Source organism: Aspergillus karnatakaensis, assembly GCF_047715665.1.
Source record: "Aspergillus karnatakaensis strain CBS 102800 unplaced genomic scaffold BJY04scaffold_3, whole genome shotgun sequence".
NCBI lineage: Eukaryota > Fungi > Ascomycota > Eurotiomycetes > Eurotiales > Aspergillaceae > Aspergillus > Aspergillus karnatakaensis.
In genome coordinates this window covers 26,755-47,929 of record NW_027395715.1, presented here as the reverse complement: position 1 = coordinate 47,929, position 21,175 = coordinate 26,755, and the positions used below count along the sequence as shown (strand labels likewise).

The 21,175-nt window shown below is 51.2% G+C and overlaps 7 protein-coding genes across 7 annotated transcripts; 2 read left to right on the top strand and 5 right to left on the bottom strand.

The window, feature by feature from the left end:
* Positions 1 to 421: 421 nt before the first annotated feature.
* Positions 422 to 1,553, bottom strand: BJY04DRAFT_177668 (uncharacterized protein). Its single transcript, XM_073709622.1, has 3 exons — positions 1,445 to 1,553; positions 898 to 1,375; positions 422 to 836 (listed from the first exon to the last, which is right to left on the bottom strand). Exons 2-3 carry the CDS (start codon positions 1,257 to 1,259, stop codon positions 455 to 457), a joined length of 744 nt encoding a protein of 247 aa, XP_073576208.1. The 5' UTR covers positions 1,260 to 1,375; positions 1,445 to 1,553; the 3' UTR covers positions 422 to 454.
* Positions 1,554 to 4,697, bottom strand: BJY04DRAFT_177664 (Hydantoinase B/oxoprolinase-domain-containing protein). Its single transcript, XM_073709621.1, has one exon. It carries the CDS (start codon positions 4,657 to 4,659, stop codon positions 1,612 to 1,614), a length of 3,048 nt encoding a protein of 1,015 aa, XP_073576207.1. The 5' UTR covers positions 4,660 to 4,697; the 3' UTR covers positions 1,554 to 1,611.
* A 2,176-nt stretch (positions 4,698 to 6,873) lies between these two features.
* BJY04DRAFT_72996 (uncharacterized protein) lies at positions 6,874 to 9,863 on the bottom strand. The gene is made up of 6 exons (XM_073720952.1): positions 9,563 to 9,863; positions 9,126 to 9,494; positions 8,884 to 9,036; positions 8,753 to 8,826; positions 8,177 to 8,707; positions 6,874 to 8,114 (listed from the first exon to the last, which is right to left on the bottom strand). The coding sequence occupies exons 1-6, from the start codon at positions 9,591 to 9,593 to the stop codon at positions 6,954 to 6,956; spliced, it is 2,319 nt and encodes a 772-aa protein (XP_073576206.1). The 5' UTR covers positions 9,594 to 9,863; the 3' UTR covers positions 6,874 to 6,953.
* A 2,033-nt stretch (positions 9,864 to 11,896) lies between these two features.
* Positions 11,897 to 12,409, top strand: BJY04DRAFT_213162 (DUF1993 domain-containing protein; the record flags this gene model as incomplete). The annotated part of the gene is made up of 1 exon (XM_073714787.1): positions 11,897 to 12,409. One exon carries the CDS (start codon positions 11,897 to 11,899, stop codon positions 12,407 to 12,409), a length of 513 nt encoding a protein of 170 aa, XP_073576205.1.
* Positions 12,410 to 13,732: 1,323 nt separating this feature from the next.
* Positions 13,733 to 16,527, top strand: BJY04DRAFT_177652 (serine/threonine-protein kinase). The gene has a single exon (XM_073709620.1). It carries the CDS (start codon positions 14,148 to 14,150, stop codon positions 16,083 to 16,085), a length of 1,938 nt encoding a protein of 645 aa, XP_073576204.1. The 5' UTR covers positions 13,733 to 14,147; the 3' UTR covers positions 16,086 to 16,527.
* A 244-nt stretch (positions 16,528 to 16,771) lies between these two features.
* On the bottom strand, positions 16,772 to 18,240 carry BJY04DRAFT_177650 (mitochondrial 54S ribosomal protein uL15m). The gene is made up of 2 exons (XM_073709619.1): positions 17,763 to 18,240; positions 16,772 to 17,674 (listed from the first exon to the last, which is right to left on the bottom strand). Exons 1-2 carry the CDS (start codon positions 18,083 to 18,085, stop codon positions 16,942 to 16,944), a joined length of 1,056 nt encoding a protein of 351 aa, XP_073576203.1. The 5' UTR covers positions 18,086 to 18,240; the 3' UTR covers positions 16,772 to 16,941.
* A 393-nt stretch (positions 18,241 to 18,633) lies between these two features.
* BJY04DRAFT_72646 (putative mucin) lies at positions 18,634 to 21,175 on the bottom strand. The gene is made up of 3 exons (XM_073720950.1): positions 20,324 to 21,175; positions 19,999 to 20,272; positions 18,634 to 19,944 (listed from the first exon to the last, which is right to left on the bottom strand). Exons 1-3 carry the CDS (start codon positions 20,807 to 20,809, stop codon positions 18,824 to 18,826), a joined length of 1,881 nt encoding a protein of 626 aa, XP_073576202.1. The 5' UTR covers positions 20,810 to 21,175; the 3' UTR covers positions 18,634 to 18,823.

Sequence of the window (21,175 nt, the reverse complement as noted above, 5' to 3'; positions counted from 1 at the left end):
CGGAAAGGCGGAGGAGGATGGAGATGGATAAAGGGTTCAGACTCCAGAGGCGGCGAACAAAGAGGACTGGGTCTCTAGAACGATTGAGAGGGGGGGGATAACAATAAAAGGAATAATAGACGAGGAAGAGAAAGACAGGAAAGATGAGGGGGAAAGAGAGCGAAGGAGGGAAGAGAAGGGATGGTTATGCAGCGTAGGATCGGCCAAGTCGAGTCATCCCCCGTCCCAAAAGGGTCACGAGTGCCAGTCCGGGGCAGCGCAGATAAGGCACCTCAGCTGATAAGCCTCTCCGTCCCAGCACGATTATCACCTGCTGCTGATTGGTAGATCTTCCCCGTCAGGCATCAGCAAGGCAGCGAACCCACCCCCAAGGCCGATTTATCGGAGCCGTGTTAGTCAAGGGTTTACGAACTGAACAAGACCAAACAAAATGCATCATATCATTGCCATCTCATCATGATGAAGAATCTCTACTACGGTGACTATGTCCTGATCGAGATCGAGACCGCGACCTGCTACCATGGTGATGATGATGATGGCGCCGGCGACGGCGGCCATGATGAGACTCATGATTATGCCCATGCCCCTCATCCCTCCGCTCATCTATCTTGTTCTCCAAGAGATTCCCCAGTATGGCGCCCCCAATAGCCCCCAGGATACCATGGCTCTTCTTGTGCCCGAGATAATACCCCGTAGCGCCGCCGACAAGAGCGCCCGCTAGCCCGCGCTCACCTCCGCCTTCATCGCTAACCCTCTCGTCCCGTTCGCGGTCGTCATGCGTCGATGAGGATCTTCGGTGAGAGGATTGAGAACGCTCGTGCGAGTCAGTATGTTCGCTGTGGTTGTGCTCGTTAGCTGCGATGCGGCTTGAAGTATGTGAGATTGTTGGGCACACACTAGTATTCTGCATTACTCCCATGGCCACGAGGCTCATAGTAAGGGCTCAAACGGGTCTCATCATGCCCGTGGTGGTTTGCGCCAGCCATGGCAGATGATGGACCGAGATACTCATAATGTGCTTCTGTTACTTGAGGGTGGTACACTGTTGGAGACAGGTTATAACCTTCGCTGTGATTCGGATATGCGTCGTAACCATGGCCACCTTGCGCGTGCTGATAGCCTTGTCCATCATGCGGTCGCTGCGTGGCATAATCGTGCGCAGAACTCTGGTACTGGTGCTCGGAAGGCGTGTAGAAGCCTGAGCCGTCGCCGTGGTTGGACGGATAAGTCTGATGCTGGGTGTTATGGTGGTCGTCCATGTCGGAGTTCTTTCAGGGAGCTGACGGAGAGGATGTTGAGATTATCGACAGGTAAGGCGTCAGGTAGTATTATATTCTCCGGGATGTTTTCTCAGTGAGGGATACCCTGTCTGCGTCTGATGACACCGTCAGCCGATGATCTTCGTCGCAAGACAGGAGAATGCAGGTTGCACGAGGGTTTATACTCATTCTCACGACAATGGCTCGAACAATGATGAACAAGGAAAGCGGGTGTATGTTATTGACAACGCAAGAACTGATTGAATTTCTAGGGGGATACCTAGGTAGGTAGGTACTTGTTGAGTGCGTCGAGGCTCGACCCTGGTCTTCGGGCACATGACGCCTGCCTACTTCAGCTGAGGTCCCATCCCCTCACTTCCTTCATCCGCGCATACCACTCCTTGACATAAGGCAGTCCTACATGTGGTCCATAAGGCTCTTTCTCCCATTGGGGACTGGGGGCTGGGAGACCAGTCTCCTTTAAGCAAGACTCTCTCAACTCCTCCATGCTGCCGCCTCTGTCATACCCTTCAGTCTGAGGCCCTGCTTCATTGCGAGACACCGCCATACTCTTCCTCAGAGATTCAGTTTCAGCTTTGTTCAGACTCAGATCATCAGAGTCTACAACTACACCATAATTATCTCTTGCACCCTCGATTGTCACTAGACGCCGGCGAACTTCAAGTGCCACCTTCTCTGCTGGCCGTGTCAACGGATCTCCTAGACCACCACCTCCCCATGTTACCCACTCGAGAAGGTCACCTGGATCGACGCGGATATGGTCACATTTGGAGGGAAGGATTTCTGTTGGCGGAGCTTCCTCAGATACGGAATGTCTATAAAGGATCTTTCGCGAACGGGCCCCTGGCTTTCCTCCGCGGATTCCCCAGGGCTTCGTAAACCAACGGTCGTCGTGGATGCTGAACTCGCCCCGGCACAGAAACCGGTAGAGCGTACGCTGTGCATTTCCGCCGCGGTAAAATCCTGCTCCACCGCTGTCCGCCACGCTCTCATTAGCTTCAATGCGCATCGGATAATTCAGTTCAATGATTTCGGTAGGAATGGACTTGATGGCCGGGAACAAGCAGTGGCAGTCAAGGCCATCCCCGGCGTTGCGAGCAGGAACACCACCGAAGCCAATCTGGTATAGTTGGTACCATTCACCATCTGGCTTGAACCCGGAATAAAAGAAATGCGGTGAGTCGCTGAAGCCAGCTGCCGCCGCATAGACTTGGTTCCTTTGTCCGATGAGCGCTTGCATGACATCCATTGTGCGTCCCATCATATGGGTACGACAGGAAATTGGTGCCGGCCGAACAGGTTTGAGAATACTTCCTTTTGGAATGTGGATGTCGATCAAATCGTGGAAACCATCGTTGATCACTGTGCCTGGAGCAGCGGCAGCAATCATGTAGTAGCCGATGAACATTCTAAACATTGTCTCCGACAGATAAAAGTTGATGCTATGGTCGCTTTGGGGGGAGGTTCCACTCCAGTCAAAGAGCAATCTGTTGCCTTCGATCTTCTTCAGAGTGCAGGTCAAAGCCCAAGGTCCAATACCGTGACCATCGTCATCGACAAAGTCGGTAAAGGTTGATGGTTCGTCACCAAAATCGGAATCGATAATCTTGGCCATCGCTGTGCGATTACGCAACAGCAGCTCAGAACACGCTGCAAGATAGACCTCGCATCCAAATCGGACCACGAGCTCACAGACACGGCTGGCTGCGGTTCGGCAAGCGGCGATAATAGCCATCAAGTCAGACCTGTACCAGTCAGGCTGTCGCGAGTTTCGACAAAGCAGATCGACCAAGTCGGTGTTCATAGCGCCCTTTGCATACAGCTTGATGCACGGAATCTGAACACCGTCATCAAAGATAGACGAGGCGTTTATTGACATACTACCTGGCACGATTCCTCCTACATCAGTCAAGTGACCAAATTGCGAAGCCCATCCGATCAGTCTGTGCTCGTGAAAGATCGGTAACAAGACAATAACATCGTTTAAGTGTGTCACGGCTCCTTCGATCATGTACGTATCGTTGGTGATAAACACATCACCTTCCTCGATAGTTCCCTTCCAAACCCGCAGAAACTGGGTGATAAAACTGCCGAACTGGCCGACAAGCATTTTGCCATCGGGGGTAGTGATAACGTTGAACTCATCCTGCTGTTCACGAATCGCGGGTGACATACTACAACGGAGCATGAGAGTGTCCATCTCGCTGCGAATGGAGGCCAAGGCGGATGCAACCAGTGTTGGAATCAGGGGCGTTGTTTGCACCGTCTCCAGAGCTGCCTCTGCACTCATATCCTCGGGCTGGACTTTTGACGAGTCATCGTCAATTGGACGAATGAGGATATTTCCAATCGAGTCGATCTCTCCATAGCAACCGGGAAGAATCAAGGTGTTGCTGTCCATCTCGGTGACTATGCAGGGACCGCTTATACACACACCTTGGCGACTGATCTTCTCGCGATCCCACAACGTAGCCACCATACTCTGTCCTTCAATAACAATCTGTTTCTCTGAGACCTTCGCATCAGCAGGCGGCTCGGCTGATTCGGCCTTTCCAAGCTGAGGAATTTCAATGCTTGGGGAGGCGTCAACAGCAACAACCTCGAGCCGCATCAACTCGAGCTCAAAATTGGGAAGACAGTATTTGAACTGCTGCTCATGGAGCTGGTCGAACTTTGCTTGTAAGACCTTCCTCCATGGCTCATCCTCAAGCACTAGGTCGGCAGATTCCAGTTCGACCGTCAGGTTCAACGCTTGTCCCCGGTACCTGAGGTCAAGATGATAGCTGATGTTGACTGGCGTTGGTCGACCACCATTTGAGTTTTCCATTGTTTCTCTGCATGTCTTCGCGAGGTCGTCGAATTGCTCTTTCACCAGCTGTGAGGGTGTGTTCGAAAGCAGGCGGATAAATGATAGTGACTGAGAGTGGCTCAGTCTGGTGGTAGCGTCACCAAGAGCACACAGAGTTCCTGGAGACGGGGGGACAATCACTGGCCAGGCACCAAGCAGCTTTCCAACGGCGTTGGCATGGAGAGGACCTGCGCCGCCAAAAGCAACAAGAGAGAACTCTTTGGGGTCATAGCCCTGCTCGACGGAGACTAATCGCAGCGCTCCATACATTGTCTCATTCACCAGGTTAATAATATCTTCGGCAGCCTGAGTGAGAGGCAACTTCATCTGCTCAGCTATCTCCCCAACTGCAGCCATTGCAGCCTCCACATTCAAAGTAAACTCCCCTCCCAGGAGGTTCTCTGGCAAATAGCCCAGGACGAGATTGGCGTCTGTGACAGTCGCCTCCTTTCCTCCTTTGTTGTAACAAGCAGGCCCCGGGGTTGCACCTGCACTCTCTGGTCCAACCCTCATGGTCTCTGTGATGCCCATATACTTCGCAATGGAGCCACCTCCTGCTCCTACGGTTTGAATATCGACTGCTGGCGAGCGCACTGTGAGTTCGCCAACGATCGTCTCGCGGCGCAGTTGCGGTTTTCCTTGGTAGACTAGTGCGACGTCCGTGGATGTTCCACCCATATCGAAGGTAATCAGGTTCTTGTATGGAGTGTTCCGAGTGACCACGTCTGCAACACCCTGTACACCTCCAGCAGGACCGGACATGAGAATGTTGACGGGCAACTCGCCTGCCAGGTTCAAGCTTGTCAGCCCACCGTCTGACTTGAGAATGCGAATGGTATCCCCATCGCCCGCAAGCAAATCCTGCAGATTGCTCAGATACGTCTGAACAACTGGCTTGACCATCGCATTAGTGCATGTTGTAAGTGTCCGTTCGTACTCGCCCACTTCCCTGAGAACATCACTCGAGCAGATAATGGGCACATTTTCCCCAAGTACCTCCTTCACCAGATTGGCCACCAAGACCTCATGATCGCTGTTACAGTGCGAATTCAGCAACGAGATGGCCACGGCCTCCGGTCTCTCTCTCTCCCATGCCTTCAAATCCGCCCGTAGCGCTTCCACGTCAACCTCAACAACCGACTCCCCTTCGACAGACATCCTCTCCTGGCACTGTATAACTCTCTCCAGCGGCACAATTGGGTCCGGGGGCGTATAATGCAGCCACGCTCCCAGCCCTCCTGGGATCTGTGATCTCCGAACCGCCAGAATATCTTTGTGCCCCGAGGTCACAATAAGACCAGTGCGCGCACCCTTTCCCTCCAGTACAGCATTCGTTGCAACGGTCGTGCCATGGTGTATAAATTGGAACTTCCCTTCCCACGAATACCGTTCCTTGAGCTCCTGTTGTACCTTTCGGATACCGTTCTTGATCCCAATACTTTGATCTTCGACTGTTGTAGCAACCTTGGCGCGTGCGATATGACCGTCTGGTGTAAAGGCGTAGACGTCTGTAAATGTGCCGCCCACGTCAGCACCGAGACGGTAGCCTTCTTGCGTAGTGCTGTGTGGCATTTCAACTAGGTTTGTTATATGATGATGATTGAATATAGGAGCTTCCAGTCAACTGAACAAGCAGACAAGGGAAGGGCGAGGAGTAGTATAGATAAGCAAGCCAGGAGTCTGAGGAGTAGACATTGCTGTCCTCCCTATATATGTTGATCATATACTCCAACGACCAACGATAACAGCAAGCAAGAGGGGCTCATACCCTACCTACTCCGAGAATATTCCTAAATTGTACCAACATGGATCACTTACTAGTCTCGTTTCATGTATATCCTACCTTTTCCTGTGTAAAATAACTGATAAGGATCTACGTCGAAGCGCAAGAACCCCCGCTCGGCCGTTCCTATCTCCTCGTCTTATCAAAGATAACCATCGCCGGACCACCGAAACCCCTCATCTTCTGCGATATCTGCTTATCAATCTCGATTGGAGACTGTCTGTAGAAGGAAGGTGCGTTGGAGACTGAAAGGTCGATCGGATACCTGCCGATCTCTCTATTCAGTCGTGGGTGTCCATGGGATGAGGTTCAGCCGACCTAGGAATCCTTGTCAGTCTCCCCCAAGCCTTCCTCTTCATACTTATACAACACACCGCTACACGCCGGAATTCTTCCCCGAAACCTGCAGTGCAGTTTCGAAGTAAGTGAGGGGGGGAAGGTGTTTCCATGAGCTAATACGTGTCCCTAAATAAATTCTAGCCGCTTGGGTACTTTTAATTACACTACCGGGGCATTAGACAGGGGTGTGAGCAAGGGGCTGGGATGATCTCTACATCTGTACTTTAGGCGAGGGGTGCTTGGGTTCTTTTAGGAGGCAACCTCCAAAGGAACGTGAATATATTCTTTTCTGGGGAGAGAGACAATAAAGCTTTGAAAAGAGTCCTGGATTAGCGTATCCCGCATTGCGGAGAGCAAACAGAACCGTCGAACAGCTATTTATAAAGTGGATGTTTTCTTAAGAGGTTTCTATGCGCGATGTTTCTATGCGCGTAGGTGATTAGATTGAAGAAGGAAATGCAAGTGGTATTCGTCATAGAGTACAACAGGGATATAAGTAGGAAAAAAAAAAGCTTGAGAGAAAGAAAGTCCACAAGGACGTAGGTAGAATGCGACCAGCACATCGATAGCTCCTGGCCTGTACAATAAGTAAATATCAGTTAAATAATCAAGACTAGTTATGTCAGACAGCTAGCTAGCTTGACAAACTGCCAGATGTACTGAAAAAAAGGTTCAATACAAGCGATGGCGAAGTTCTAGCTTCTCATTGACTCGTTGAGGTTGACTTGCGGACTCTCTGACCAACCCAGTCAGATAGCAGAGAGTCGAGCTGGCTGTTCATTTCACGCAAGCGCTTGCTCTCTTCTTTGAAGAGGTTGCCAGTGATTGGGTGCTCGGGACCAGCAGGGGGGATATTGGTATTGTCGTAGACAATGACGTAGAGGTCACGAAGCTCGTTCTCCTCGTCCATGTACGAACGCAGGCTCGCGTCGCTCCAAGTTGGAGTCGGGGCTTCGAATGGCGTAGGGGCCGCTTCGGCACGTCTGCTGTCGGTGGTGTCAGCAGGAGACAAAGGCGGCGAATCGGGCGAAATGGGTTGATCGCCAGAAGGGGGAAGATCGGTAGTCAGCCCTGGGATGCTAGGAGAGCGCTGACGTTCCAATGGCGAGGAGACGCTGACAGGCGACTCCAAAGACCGGCTTTGGTATTCTTGCGGATGCTTTGGAGGGACTTTTTGCGGAGGCGATATCACCGAACGCTGTGAGTAAGCTCCTTGGCTAGGCGGTGCCTGCCGATCGACTGGAGTGTCGCTCGGGGAGATCGGTGACGTTGGCGACATCGACTTCTTGGGAGGACTTGACGTGGGGGCGGGCTTCGACATGGGCTGATGGTCTGTCTCGTTAGGCATGGGACGAGAAGACCCAGCCATCTCTTCCACTTCGTCCAAAACGACCTGGCGTATTGTTTGATCTGGCCTCTGATTCTCCCTAGAAACCCGTTCTTTCTCCCTGATCTGAACCTCTGCCACTGGCTCCTTCGGGGGATTCTGCGTTGACTGGACTGGTTGAATCGGCTGAGGTGCCTGAACAGCCTGCACAGCCTGGGAAGCGTTGTATGTATGTAATGCGGCGTCGGGTGGTTGCTTTTGAAGCTTGCTAGACTGCCTCTGCGGTGTAGCATGTTTCGCAGGGCGTGTCTCAGGGGATGATACGGACTCCGAGGATGTTTTCGGCGGTGGGGATGATCGAGCAATTTCACCCGAATGCTTCTCCACGTCTTCACCATCATCTTCGGCCGCCTTGGACTTCTTGTCCTTTCTTTTGAAGAGACCGCTGAGCATTCCCGGTTTCTTATCCTTCCGCTTTTTGTCATCTTTGACCTTTTCATTGGAATTGATCTTATCGAGTGCTTCTAGACTAATGCGCTACAGACACCAAACATGATTAGCATCGAAGCAATACACTTCATGGCGTGGAAATCACGTACCTCCTTTGGTTCGCTTACAGCACCACCTGTGTCATCACGTAGTAAATTAGGGGTGAGAGATATTTTCTTGGTCTCCACGGAATCATCCTTGAAGAAAGAGTCGGTGTTCCTCAGCGTGCCATTCCTAGATCTGCTAACGGTAAGCTCAGAAGAGGTAGGCGAAACGGTTCCTTCTTGTTCAAACAATTCCTGGCTTGACCGCTGCTTTTCCGGACTAGTAGCAGTGGGTTCTTGCGAGTCGGCCGCTGCCTGTGCTTCCTCGTTCCCTTTATCACGTTGCGATTTAGGTCTGAGAGGTTCGACAACAATGTCCTCGTTCTGTTCCTCCCGGTCATATTCTTCCCGTGCGGCATATTCGTCAGTGAAAGAAACGTCGTCGTCGTCCTCTTCTTCTGTCGAGTATTCAACATCAGAAGCCTCAATGTAGGTCGGAGGGGCAAATTGAACAGTCTTTGCATTTCGTCGCCTCATTGCTTTCTTCAGGGGATTTTTGGACTTCTCCAGATTGTCCCCAAGCATGGTAGCAGAAAGCTTAGTTCGTTAGCCTAGACTCAAGCACTAGTGGGGGAACTTTACATCCACATTTCGGTGTTTGTTCAAGCGGGCCAATCTCTCAGTGGGAGTTTCGATGTGTTCAGCAGGCAAATACCCTACTTTTATTAGCCTTGATACGGACCACGACTTCCGACAAACAGCCTGATACCTACCAATACTGCCATCCTTCACAATGCGAACAAGCCACCAGTAGCTATTGCTATCATCCAAGAGGACCATGTTGTCTCCCTTCGACGCATTCGCCTGCCCTTCCACGGTCGCAACGAAGTTATGCAGGGCATACACGAATTCGAAATTGATATCATCTGCTCGAGTTAGTCGAGTTCGGGCTGGTGTCGAGAGAAGATGAAGCTGCTGATATCGTGCCAGCCATCCCGGGACGACTGAAACGTACCGTCGTCAATAGAAGGGGAGCTTGAAATTTTGTCCATCATATCGTCATCCAACAAGTCATCGTCCTCGCCATCGCTCTGGTCACCATCGTCGGCTTCCCCAGAACCATTCTCACCTCGGTGAACACCCAGCCCTATATGAATGTCGTCTTCATCATAAAGATCGATACCGTCGTCGTCGTATCCATTGTCGCCTGAGGACGCTCCACGGCCGTTGGGGTCGTGTCTTTGTTCGGCTTTGGAATCATGATCAGCGTGACGAATTTCCTGTTCTTGATGGGGCGCTAAGCCGCTTCCTTCGTTCGTGTGTACCGTGTGTTTCGAGTGGTCTTTCGCCGACGGGGAGTCGTGATCCTGAAGGTCGAGGGTGTCTAGCGATTCAGGTCAGTCAACGACACCATAAGAAATTGTTGAGCTGCGAGAGACTTAGGATAGTTACCTGCGCGCACAATACGAGGCCTAGACATCATTGCAGGCGGAATTGTTCAGAGGGGTGTTGGTTCGGCGGAGCGATCTCAGGACAAGGAACATCGGAGAAAAGGAGTGAAAGTCGAGCGCAGGTTGCGAAAGCGAGTAACACAAACTAAATGAAAAAGCCTCCTCGTTGGTATCGCGAGTAATTGACGTCGGTATCTGCAAAGAATGAAAGGAATGCCACGACCAGCGGCGGGGAGAGTTCAGGTACGAGCGGACAGGAGGTTCGAACCACAGGACGAATTGGAGCGCTTCCGGAGGGTATCCAAGGCAATAAAAAAAAACTTCGAGTAAGAAAAACGACGAATTAAAGGACGCAAGGAAGGAAAAAGAAAATGCGAAAAGAGACCTGGGATGATGGTCAGCAAGAGAAGAGAGACGCTTTGTTCCCCAGACCAGACCGTCAAGACATTAATCATTCAGAAAGGAGGTCGCTGAGGGCCTAAGGCCAGCAGCCCTGATTCTCCCGCTCCTTGCGCGCGCTTATCCACTGCGCTTATCCACCGCTAGCCTCGTGCGGCCAATCACCGGTGTCAATGCCTCAAAGCTCTAACCGGTATAAGGCTAGTCTCGATCCAGCCGGAGCTCTGGACTTCATTCGAAACAGATTCTCATTCCTCAAGAGATCAGACGTCTTCGGGTACAAACCTGTTCGACAACAGGACATACATACAATGCTGGCATCTACGTTATGTCAAAGGCGCCAGAGCTGCTCTAGATATATCCGCTTCCGACGAAGAACCTTAGCTTGGATACAACTCAACTGCTGAACCAGGCCACGAACCACACCGGACCTGGAGATGCAATCCCTTGCCTCTGGCTGAGACTGATCAAGGTCTTCATTATGTATTCTAGGCCCATCCTGCGCTTGCCATGCGTCCGAGGGGTAACTCCAATACCGTGGTACTGCAGAGGAACATTTGGTTTTGATGTGCCAAATGAGCTACAACGCCAGAAGCTGTTTCTGGTATCATTTTTCGAGCATACGATACTACTAGTTACCTATTGATTTGTGATAGGTTGCGGCCTTGCGTCATGCCCACTGGTGTCCGTCCTACCGTATGATTACACCACGCGTAGCCGACAAGCTCTAGTTGATCTACCTGAACACGCACGGCATGTGTTCATATACCAGATACAAGCGAGGATTCAACTCTCCATGGTATTCTGTGTCTATGATGGTGAAGAGGGTCCATTACAGATACCAAGACATCTTTACAACTACGATACTTTCGTGGCGCTCCACCAAATTTCTCTCATGTTGTGTCCCCCTACGGCATGATCTTAACTCGCTTTATAAGGTCGTCTACTACCAGCCAAACGTTGGCCTTCTACCTTGCCAGTGACTTGTTCGATCCCATGTTACGGACTTTTCCTGGACTGTACGTTACGGCAGTACTTTGTGAGGTTCTTGGAATCACAAGACAAGATTCTCCGGTTCAGCTGCCACCTACCTGACGACCTACATCCATGAAGCCGATTTCATCACAGAGCAGACGCACCACATGTGTTGCCACTTCGAGCTGCTTCTCGTAGTTTTGGAAATGAAGGAGGGAGCTGGCTTAGATCATTTCCTAGGTCCCCGTTGAGCTTCCGTGGCAGGGTTTCAAATCCAAGGACTACTAGGAGATTAACGAAAACAAGTGTCGCTCTCAGCCGCTCTCTTGTCTCGGAGTAGCTGGTAACTACCCAACAAGAGCCAGGCCGAGGAGTCGGGTTTCTGTCAAGAAGCGAAGTTCCTGTCTAACAAAGCAGCAGACTCTGAGGACCCCGATCCAGAGGCTTAAAGTCGCTGAAGCTTTGCAGCAGCTGCTGTGCTTTTGGCCCGATACTCTTGACATCCCTTTCAAGCCGTTCAGGCTTCTAGCCAGCAGTCATTATCGCGATCTCTGGAGTAATAATACGCCCTCAGGTATGGCGTCGTGGGGTACCTCTGTTTCGAATGGTGGGGGCGTCACAATCACACCTTGTAGACCTGCTCTAGCACAAGGAAGAACGGATTACATATTACTCCTAGCCTCGGAGAATCGGAAACATCGTCTCACACTCTGCCTCTGGAAGGTGGGCCGTCCGCTAATCGTCGGTCAAGCATCTTAGCAAGTTAGCATCGAGGCTTTTACCTAGGTATACGAATACGTCGAAGCCACTGGGTTTTGGCCCCATGCCCCTCCTGCCTACAACTTTGAACACTTTATATGACGCGCCACTGCCCTTGCTTCTTTTTATTATCTCGCCTCAATTGACGAGACACAGATTATTTTCCATCTTCATCACGCATACTCACAATTTCAAGCCAACAATGGCCACCACTTATGAGACAACCGTCGTGGTCCTTCAAGCCATCCTCAACACCCTGACTCACATTCTGAAAAAAGCCGAACAACATCCCAATGCTTCCACCTTCATCACAGGCGCCCGTCTCCATGAGAATATGTACCCTCTCGCTGACCAGATCCGAATCGCAACCCAATTTTCCGAGTTTCTGGCCGCACGATTAACCGGTCGCCCACCCGTGATCCTGGGGCAAAACCCCACGTCCTTTGCAGAGAGCTACGAGCGCATTGAGACAGTACAAAAGACCCTCCGTGAGGCTGATAGAAATACGGTCAACGAGTACGGCGACAAGATTGAGAGTACACAGAGAGGGCCAGAGGAGGCGGTTGACATGAGCGGGGCGGCCTATGCGCATACGATTGTGCTGCCAAACATATACTTCCATCTTACTACGGCATATGGAATCTTGAGGAAGGAGGGCGTGGGGCTGGGGAAGAGAGATTATTATGAGGGATTCTTTCCAGTGCAGGGCCAGTAGATGCTGGCCATCTCATGTAACTATTTGGGATTCATCGTGAACAGCGAAGCAGCCACGCATCGGGTTAGCAGTGATTCTCCACAACGCCCGCCCGGCACTGTCACTATCTCTTCGGAGATAGTATGTACTATAGCACAACAAATTCCACTCTAATACCTTTCTATCTTTACGCGGCCTGGATAGTCTATATCTACGGTCCATGAATGTTACAGAGCATTGCGCAGCCTGTCATGAGCTTCCTATATGCTAAGACGCTCGAAAATATCGTTGGGTTCCTCGGACCAGGGTAAAAGAGGATTGATTATCCTGCCGATACAACAACTCAGCTCTGCCCTTGCATTCGTGGGAAAACTCAGTTCCTGCCATAACGAGTTTTTTTTTTGAGCAAAACTTCAACTTGAAGCTGGCGCTTCTGGTCCTGCTACAGCCACCAGACAGCTTCTGGAGGGTAACTTGCCGTCACGGACTCAACAAGACCAGGGCAAGACTACTGAGAGGTCCATATGGTCTGTGTTCCGCTACGGCTGAACAGTTGACGGTGCAAGTGACACACTTCTCTTTTTGGTGGTGTATGGCCATGAGCTCTACAATGACTAGAATGAGAACACCGACTTGTCGGGTCGATCTTTCGTGAGCTGAATCGGCATGCAGTTCTTGGCGATTTGATGTCTGATTGTTGAATAACTGCTGTATGAAGGGATGTTCATGTAGCAGCTAGCGGTTGACTCTCCAGGGCTGTGGTTTGTTACAACTTGCATGCAACTTTGCCCGTACTTTTATTTTTACCCCACAGCCGAGATAGGCGCGGATCATCAACCTTACCTTTGTCGCATCTTAGGTTCTTTCTACGTACTTTCTATTGGGCCGCTGATCAGAGGCGAGACCGGAGAAAGAAAGCGGTTTTAGTTACCTAGTTAGCTGCCTCCGCCCCAATCGCGCGCGTCATGCCTGCACAACTTAATAGAGATGCCTTCCAGGTGGCGTTCAGTTCGAAGAAAGAGGTTGTTTTGGATATGAGCTGAGTCAACCTTTGAACGAATTCATTGGCCAGGGTCCAAAATGAGGGTCGATATCGATAATCGTGCAGCTGGGGAGGAATCTGGTTGGGTAGAGGGAGGCAGGGGGGAGTCAAGAGTTAAATAGGGCGCTATTCTGACGTCGACGTACATTGAGGATTTAGTCTGCATACATAATAGAGAGATGTAATAGTTTTGATGATCTTGAAGTCGTAGCACAACAAGAGAGCATTGGTACATAACGAATAACACACCGGAATTACTAATTAAGAATGAAGTGACTTGGACTTCCCCTCCTTTATAAAGTCGCTTTCCGTTTTTACCCGAAAGTCCTCCCCAGTCGTCGTCTCATCGCCCGATCGCTTCTTTCATCTTTTCTTTCTCCCTCCACAATCATTTTCCAACGCAAAGTCTTTCACTTGCTTCCCACTCATAATTGGTCTCTTCCGCTATAAATAATCTTCCAATTCGTACTTTGGTCGAGCCTGCCCTCCACATTACCCCATTTTTCGCCAACCCCAGCTACCGTTTGGGCTTAGTCTCATTATCGGGCGTTTCCGATTCTCGATAAGAGTGCTCCACAATCCACAGCTTCTTTTCCTCTTGTCTCTTCTACCATCTCTCACGCACAGACTGTCTTCGAGACGCATTTTATCTATTTGTTTCACGCTTCATGCCCTCTTCTACCTCGCTTGAAGCTTCTATCTGCTCTCCGTGAGGAGATGGAAACTGTACCGAGAAGCAACAGGTCGCCTGGGCTGAGGATCGAGACTTCTTTCCATCACCTATCGAGAAATCGCTGGCGGGATGGAGAGGACGGAGGAGAGAGGAGGGAGGTGGATGTTCGAGCTGGTAACGAGGGCGACCGTACCAACATCTCTCACGAATATGGCGCACACCGTTGCGGTACTGATGAAGAAAGCAGAGTTTTGAGTAGCCTTCACTCCTCGACACCTCCCATTTCAGTCCCGCGCCATGATGATAGTCCGAGACAGGATGAGATCCCTCACAACCCAGAGGACATTAGTTCCTCACCCTTTGAGTCGTTCCTTCAGGAGGAGCAGTCGTCTTTCGACTATGACCCTACTGTCACCGTGACTCCAAGAAGACAAGAGTCTTTCGAGAGGCAACTCTCGCAAAGCGAAAGGTTAAATCGTGCTCTAAGGTTTCAACCACCGAGAACCTCCAGTCTCCGGAATATTCTTCCGCAAGACGACGACGTTTCCCACAATATGAGTCACCTGAATCTCGGACACAGCCCCCGGAGATATCCTCTTCACAGAGCTGCGACGAGCGGTAACTCTCGCGAAGTTCTTGCAACAAGCCCCAACGGGACCGCTATCGACCGTCCTACTTCACTTACAACAACCTCCACCATGTCTCCTATCATCGATGAGGTACAAACCCCTCCGGAGAACTCTCGAGGCATGCTTTCACCGATTTGCGTAACCTCACCAACGCACGCGTATGACTCCCCCGAAAACCGCAGCGCCTCCTGGTCTGGGATGTCCCCTACTGCGTTCAGCAATAAAGCAAACCGCTATCGGAGCTCGACCCGTACACGCTCCCGCCGATCTACAGCCTCAAGTGGAAAATCCCCGGCGAGCATGTTCCTTTCCATGTGGAATACTCGAGAAGAGCCGGCTCCGAAACCCGATGACGAGGGTCAGATGGTTGGAACTGATTACGTGCTTGGAAAAGTCATCGGGTCTGGAGGATTTAGTGTCGTGAAGGAGGCTTATAAGGTTGAAGAAAGTGGCGAGACACGACGACTGGCCGTGAAGGTCGTCAAGAAACAAATGTCCGACAGGTCTGAAAGAGAAAATGATGCGGTTCAGGCCGAGTTCGACCATGAGGTTCGGGTTTGGCGATACCTCAGTCACCCGAATGTATTATCGCTTGATGCGGTCTACGAAACAGATTATGCCACGTTCTGCTTTACCAAGCTCGCTATCGGTGGCACACTCTTCGACCTTATTCGCCAGAACCGACAGGCCCAGCGCAGCCTTGAACTGAGGCTTGCCAAGAAATACGCCTATCAACTCGCCTGCGCCCTACGATATTTACACGAAGATGCACGCGTGGTACACCGGGATATAAAATTGGAAAACTGCCTTTTGGATCCAGTTGAGTCACCAGATGGCACACGGAGTTCGAATCTGGTGCTCTGTGACTTTGGAATGGCAGAGTGGATTAGCGGGGATAGCGGAGACTCTTCGCCCGACCCCTACGAGGATGCTGGAGACCGACCGCCGCTACGAAGCATTGGCCCTTCCGACTCCAGCACTAGCATCGCCGGAAGTCTCGAATACGCCTCTCCGGAACTACTAGACTCAAAGGCTGGGATTATCGATCCCTCTGTGGATATTTGGGCATTTGGAGTCATCGTCTTTACACTCATCGTCGGGTCACGACCATTCCAGCACGCGTTCCAGCCCCGCTTGATAGCCAACATCCGCGGAGGAGTCTGGGACAAAGACGCAGTTCTCGGAGATGGCAGCGACTCTGAAACCCGACGCAGCGCCCTCGATCTGATCACCGGATGCCTAGAGATGGACTATCGCAAGCGCTGGACCGTTCGCGATGTTCTCTCCTCACGTTTCCTCAAAGAATTTGCCGACGCCGCCAGCAGCCCTTCGGACGCTGTTTGGAAACTATAATCCAACATGACCTACATACCGGTTCGGAAACACGATCTTACGACTTATCAACAACACAACAATTTCTTCCTATAAATCCCAATGAGCGCCGGTGTTCGGGATGATTTGGCTTTGGTTTTTCTTAAAAGATACCCTGCTCTTTGCTCTATATTGTTCAAACTCAACTCGCTGTTTTGTTCTGTTTCGCTCTGCTTCGCTGATATGCCTGGGACTTGAATTTGACATGCACCGTCCCTTATATATCTTACGATTACGATGAGCAAGGCGTTTGCTTGGGATGGACCTTTCATGTACTGTATTATATACCAGGATGGATACCTACTAGTATTCTCAATGACTACTCTGCCTCGTCATGGGTTTTCCGCATTACGTTCACTTTACATTACGTGGATATTCTTTGCACTCTAGCACTACCCGGGCAGGAACTCGATGTTGATGACCAGGTGGAGGAACGATCCGTTCCAGGCTGCAAAGTTGATCGGTGACTAGTAGCGTTCGTAGCATCAACCTACATCCGAATTCAGACACCCATATCACATCAGACATGCTAGAGAGCGAACTGTAACTTGCGCGTTCTCGCGTTAATGTACTTACCGGTTCGAGATTCCGGACCTGACCTGCGAACATTATATTCCAGTAATGAAGCAGGAGACTCAGAAAAGGGTTCAAAAAACTAGCCAGGCAAGCAAAAGAAAATACAATAATATAGGAAAGATATCTAAGCCTAATATACACGTCACATAGTTACAATGCGAGCCGGTTACTTTGACTCCAACTTTGGCCCGGATACTGGCTCTCACTACTTCTCCAAACCCCCATCCACCAATCCACCCACGCATACATCTGGAGCAACCCTCTACCAAAGTCTGTTCTCCGGCAACACCTTCTCTTTCTTGACACCAGCCGAACTCTTCCTCTCCACCGGAGAACGGAAGAACAAACTCGGTCCCTCGAGCGGCTTCAACAAATGCGCTAAATAGCCTCTATGTTCCGGATCACGGTAGTATTCGACATCGCGACGACGCGTAGGATCTGGTAGACGGTACGTGTACCCCTTAGCCTTCATGATCGACTCCTCCGTCTGCGTGGAGAGATCGATGTTTGCGGCTTTGAGGAGCGCAGCGGGGCCGGATTCCGTCGACCACGCGGAGGAAAGGAACGGGTGTGTTTGACGCTTCATGATCCGTAGGATCGACGCCTTTGTGTAGAAGCGGGTTGAGACGGTGCCGCCGGCGGATTCGACGGCGGCGATTGCGGCGGCCGAGGCACGCGAGACGACGAGGTGGATGGGTTGCTTGAGGATGAATCTAGGTGTGGCGGCGGCTTCTTCGGCGGCTTCTTGGGCTTCGATGGCAGCTTGGAGGATGGATTGCGGTGCTGGCGGGGTGGATGGGGCTGTGGATGATGATTCGGGGGAGGACGCTGCCGCGACGCCACGGGAGAGGAGCTTTACGCCTTCTCGGTAGTTGTGGATACATCGGGATTGGTAGAGTTCGCGGACTGTGATGGGTTTTGTGGGATCGATGCGGCCCTGGTCAATCCATTCTTGAATGCGGTCGAGATTGGCGGGGGCGAGGTCGACGGTAAAACTAGTATTTCTGGTCAGAGAATCAAGTCCGTATCCTAGGATTTCGCTCACGTGTGGGCCTAGAAAACGAATGATGGGACAAAACTCACATGTTGGTGAATCCCCTCTCCCCGTGCACGACAATCTCCGGGGTCTGTCCACCATTGAACCCAGCGGGAACCTTGCCGTGCTGTTTCTGACCCTTATGTCCTCTTCCAGACGTCTTTCCTTTCCCTGAAGCCGGACCGCGACCTCGTCGGATCCGCTTGTGGTATGCCCCCGGGTTATCAGAGAGCGAGGCTAGAATGTGTGCATTGCGCGATGGCGGCAGAGGTTGTAGGATCTGCAGGGCCAATTGCGAGGGTGTAGGCAGAGTTGGGCGAGGAAGAACTCTCTGCAATTGCGAAGTAAGAAGTTGAAGCCGGGGAGGCATGGTTGCGGTGGCTGCTTGGTGATTGTGCTGGCGCAGGCTCGCGTTGGGTGAGGCCCGAGGTGAACAGGATCTTTTTGGTTGGTTTGTGCCTGAGGCTATCAGGAAAATTGTCGGGCCGAAGTATGGTGCTTCTTGCGGAGTGTGCGAAGTTAGTGTCTTAATACAGGATTAATTTTGAATTTTCTGAGGTCTGGCTGCTTCTATCATTATAAATCTTACATATCAATTGTTTGCTTCTTTTCAAATGAGGGTAAATTGCGAAGTGCTGAACAGGGCATATTTTTTTGGGCCAAAATCCGACAGTTCTCACCGCCGATTATGTCCGTCAGTATTTACAAAGCGATGCTGTAATCTTTAACGCAGAGTACAAAGACAGTCAACATGGTTCAGATGATGGAGAAGTCTTGATGCTTCGTTATGTTTTATTTGGTAATACAGCCACCCGGCCTCGAGATACTTCACACGTGTCATGCAAATGCAGTTCTCGATCCTGTAATTCGGACAATATCGAGGTAAGAAACGCCAATGTGATGCTGTGACAAATCACCTCCCGAGCACCGAAATAAATGCATGCAAGAATTGTTCATAGAATGCCATCTATGATGTTAAACGCCGAAAAATGCAAAGTCGTGAAAAAAATATACACTGTACAAGGTGGAAGGTTGGAATACATAGGGGAGAGAGATGTGGGTAGTAAATGCATGGTCATGAATCGTAATAGGCGTGATATAGAAAGATTCAAGTCGCATAGTGCGGTGTGGGTTGAAAGCTCGGAGGAATGTAGGGTCCCTGTGGCCACGCTTCATGGTGAAGATAAGGTAGCAAGCCCGTTCTGCGCTCCGCAGTCGACTTTCCGAGGGGCTGGTAGTGCATATGGTCGAATGGAATGGCGCGTTGCTGTTCAAGGGAAGCTGATGGAGGTGGAATCAGCAAAGTGTTGACGCTGCGTACCGGGCGGTATGGGGAATTCCTATTCGCTAAGAAGTATGATGGTGATAGGTGGGTTGTCGGAGTGTGTACAGCATATGCGGAAACGGCTGGGGAGATTGTGGCTGACGAAATCGGATAGGGACTGCTGTGGTGTCTTGAAGGATCGGGCAGTGAGAGCGCTGGGGTCAGTACTCCGCTTGAGACAGGCAGTGGGGCGGTCGTCGCTGGTATTTGTGGCGCCCAGGTGCTCGGATTGTAAACTGAAGGCATCGTAGGGCGTCCAGGCGCCGCAGTGAGCTGAGGGATGGATGTTGGAACACTTGGAGCCAGGTTGCTTGGGGGCAACCGTGGCATCGGCCCAGAAATGATCTGTTGAGGCGGCGCTGTCGTTGGCGCCATCATTGGTGGCAAAGCTGGCACCATCTGGGTCGTAGGTGGCAGGGTAGAGGGGGTCGGCATTCCGGTCGGCAGAGCAAGCTTTTTCGACGGAAGCTGTTCGTCAGGCTCCTCATACCGCCGTTTCCGGGGATTGACTTGCGACAAATCGGCCACTGCCGAGGGAACGGCAGCATATGGGCCACTGGCAGGAGCCCAGGCTTGAGGCTGAAGAGACTCGTTGATAGGCGATGGCAGTCTTGTGGACGAAGCGGGTGATAGCTGAGTGCGTGTTGTTGGCCCAAAGTTCGGTGAAAGACGAAGCACAGGGGGGGTTGGCAGGAGCTCGTGGTTGTCCGACGCCAAGGGTGCGTTGTTGAAAAAATCCGCGAAGAGATCCAACTTGACATGCCACTGCGCCCACTCCTCCTTTGAGGCATAGAGGTTATAGCGAAGATTGCTCAAGAATTCGACTTCCATGACATGGATTTCCTGAACCGATATCCTAGAGACATCCGCCCAAGTCTTATTGGTGTAGGTGTTGTCGTCAAGAACTGTAAATCATTAGCATAGGCAGATACCTTGGTATAAGTCACAGGAACGCTCACATTTATTTCCCAGCATGAGAGCAATTGTCATCAGTCTGTATTCGCTGCCTCTCTTCCCACGAACCGCAGGGTTAAACTTCTTCAGTCGGTAGATAAAAAGCAATGCCAGGAGCACCACATTCTGGCTCACTTGCGTAGTTGACAGAATGCTCGACACCCACTTCTGGAACCCGATTGACGGAATCGCTTCAGGAGAAAGGGAGGCTCCGTGACTCGAGCGCTCTTCAATTGCTCTCAGCTTGGGTGTGTTCTCAAACCAGAATAGGCACGTCATCTGCCGGAATCAGTCACTGTCCTCCTCTCTAAGCTTGTGAGAGTATCTTACCTGGGCAGCAAAGTCCGGAAGGTTTCCTTTTCCGTTGTTGATCGAAAAGGGTATCTGCATATAGGACGGTCGAGAGCTATCTTTTCCTTTCACCCGGTCGTCGGTTTCTTGAATTGGCGCATCCTTAATAGGTGGCTGAGACTGTGTTTGAGTCTGTGGTTGGCTTTGCTGGACCACCCTATGAAGAAAGTCGGCGTTCACACGGGGGTAGGCCGAGGCCTTGCTGTAGACCGGAACCGCATATCCATCAGGCTTCCCTCCATAGGGGTGTAAGTTGCTGTAGGCGACACCATTCATGTCGCTCGGAGGGGTTGGTAAACCGTCCCGAAAAGGAGCAGTCCGACAAAGATCTGAAGTTTCGGACGTATTCCGAGTGTGTTGTTTGACGATATAGGTCGAATTGTCAGTCCGGTGGTCGTGGTGGATCGTTGGGGTAATTGGAGGGGCAGAGAAGTAGGTCGTCGCTGAGTGCACCGGGAGAGACATATGGCAGAGTTGAGGTCCGAGAGACCTGTAGGTAGGGAAGAAACGAAAGAGAAAAGAGACCCTGGTTGTGTTTGAATGTCATGGAAGGCCCATTGAAGTTGACGGTTTGGAGGTGTTATGTTATTGGATCTTCACTACCTCTCTTGTCTTTTAGAGAGCGCGGGTCACAACACAGTTGCAGGAAGGAGCCAGGCCCAATAAACAAGGAATGGTCAAGCTGCAGGAAGGGCGAATTGATCTCAAAGTAATCTTTGGCGAGCAATCAGTTATTTTCACGGCCGGTCGTATAGTAGCAACCAGGCGGATCCAGTGAATGTTGTTGATGCTGACGACTGTCTAGTCAATGGAATGAAGGCACGTTGAAGG

Excerpts from the sequence above, each read along its gene's own strand:
- BJY04DRAFT_177664 (XM_073709621.1), bottom strand. The coding sequence starts at position 4,659 with ATGGGCATCACAGAGACCATGAGGGTTGGACCAGAGAGTGCAGGTGCA.
- BJY04DRAFT_72646 (XM_073720950.1), bottom strand. The coding sequence starts at position 20,809 with ATGTCTCTCCCGGTGCACTCAGCGACGACCTACTTCTCTGCCCCTCCA. Across the intron at positions 20,273-20,323 it reads TTCCGGACTTTGCTGCCCAG|ATGACGTGCCTATTCTGGTT; the intron begins GTAAGATACTCT and ends TGATTCCGGCAG. Across the intron at positions 19,945-19,998 it reads TCTCATGCTGGGAAATAAAT|TTCTTGACGACAACACCTAC; the intron begins GTGAGCGTTCCT and ends AATGATTTACAG.
- BJY04DRAFT_177668 (XM_073709622.1), bottom strand. The coding sequence starts at position 1,259 with ATGGACGACCACCATAACACCCAGCATCAGACTTATCCGTCCAACCAC. Across the intron at positions 837-897 it reads GGGAGTAATGCAGAATACTA|CGAACATACTGACTCGCACG; the intron begins GTGTGTGCCCAA and ends GCACAACCACAG.
- BJY04DRAFT_72996 (XM_073720952.1), bottom strand. The coding sequence starts at position 9,593 with ATGATGTCTAGGCCTCGTATTGTGCGCGCAG. Across the intron at positions 9,495-9,562 it reads GCCTCGTATTGTGCGCGCAG|ACACCCTCGACCTTCAGGAT; the intron begins GTAACTATCCTA and ends CTGAATCGCTAG. Across the intron at positions 9,037-9,125 it reads CTCCCCTTCTATTGACGACG|ATGATATCAATTTCGAATTC; the intron begins GTACGTTTCAGT and ends TAACTCGAGCAG.
- BJY04DRAFT_177650 (XM_073709619.1), bottom strand. The coding sequence starts at position 18,085 with ATGCCTCCCCGGCTTCAACTTCTTACTTCGCAATTGCAGAGAGTTCTT. Across the intron at positions 17,675-17,762 it reads GAGAGGGGATTCACCAACAT|TTTTACCGTCGACCTCGCCC; the intron begins GTGAGTTTTGTC and ends CAGAAATACTAG.
- BJY04DRAFT_177652 (XM_073709620.1), top strand. The coding sequence starts at position 14,148 with ATGGAAACTGTACCGAGAAGCAACAGGTCGCCTGGGCTGAGGATCGAG.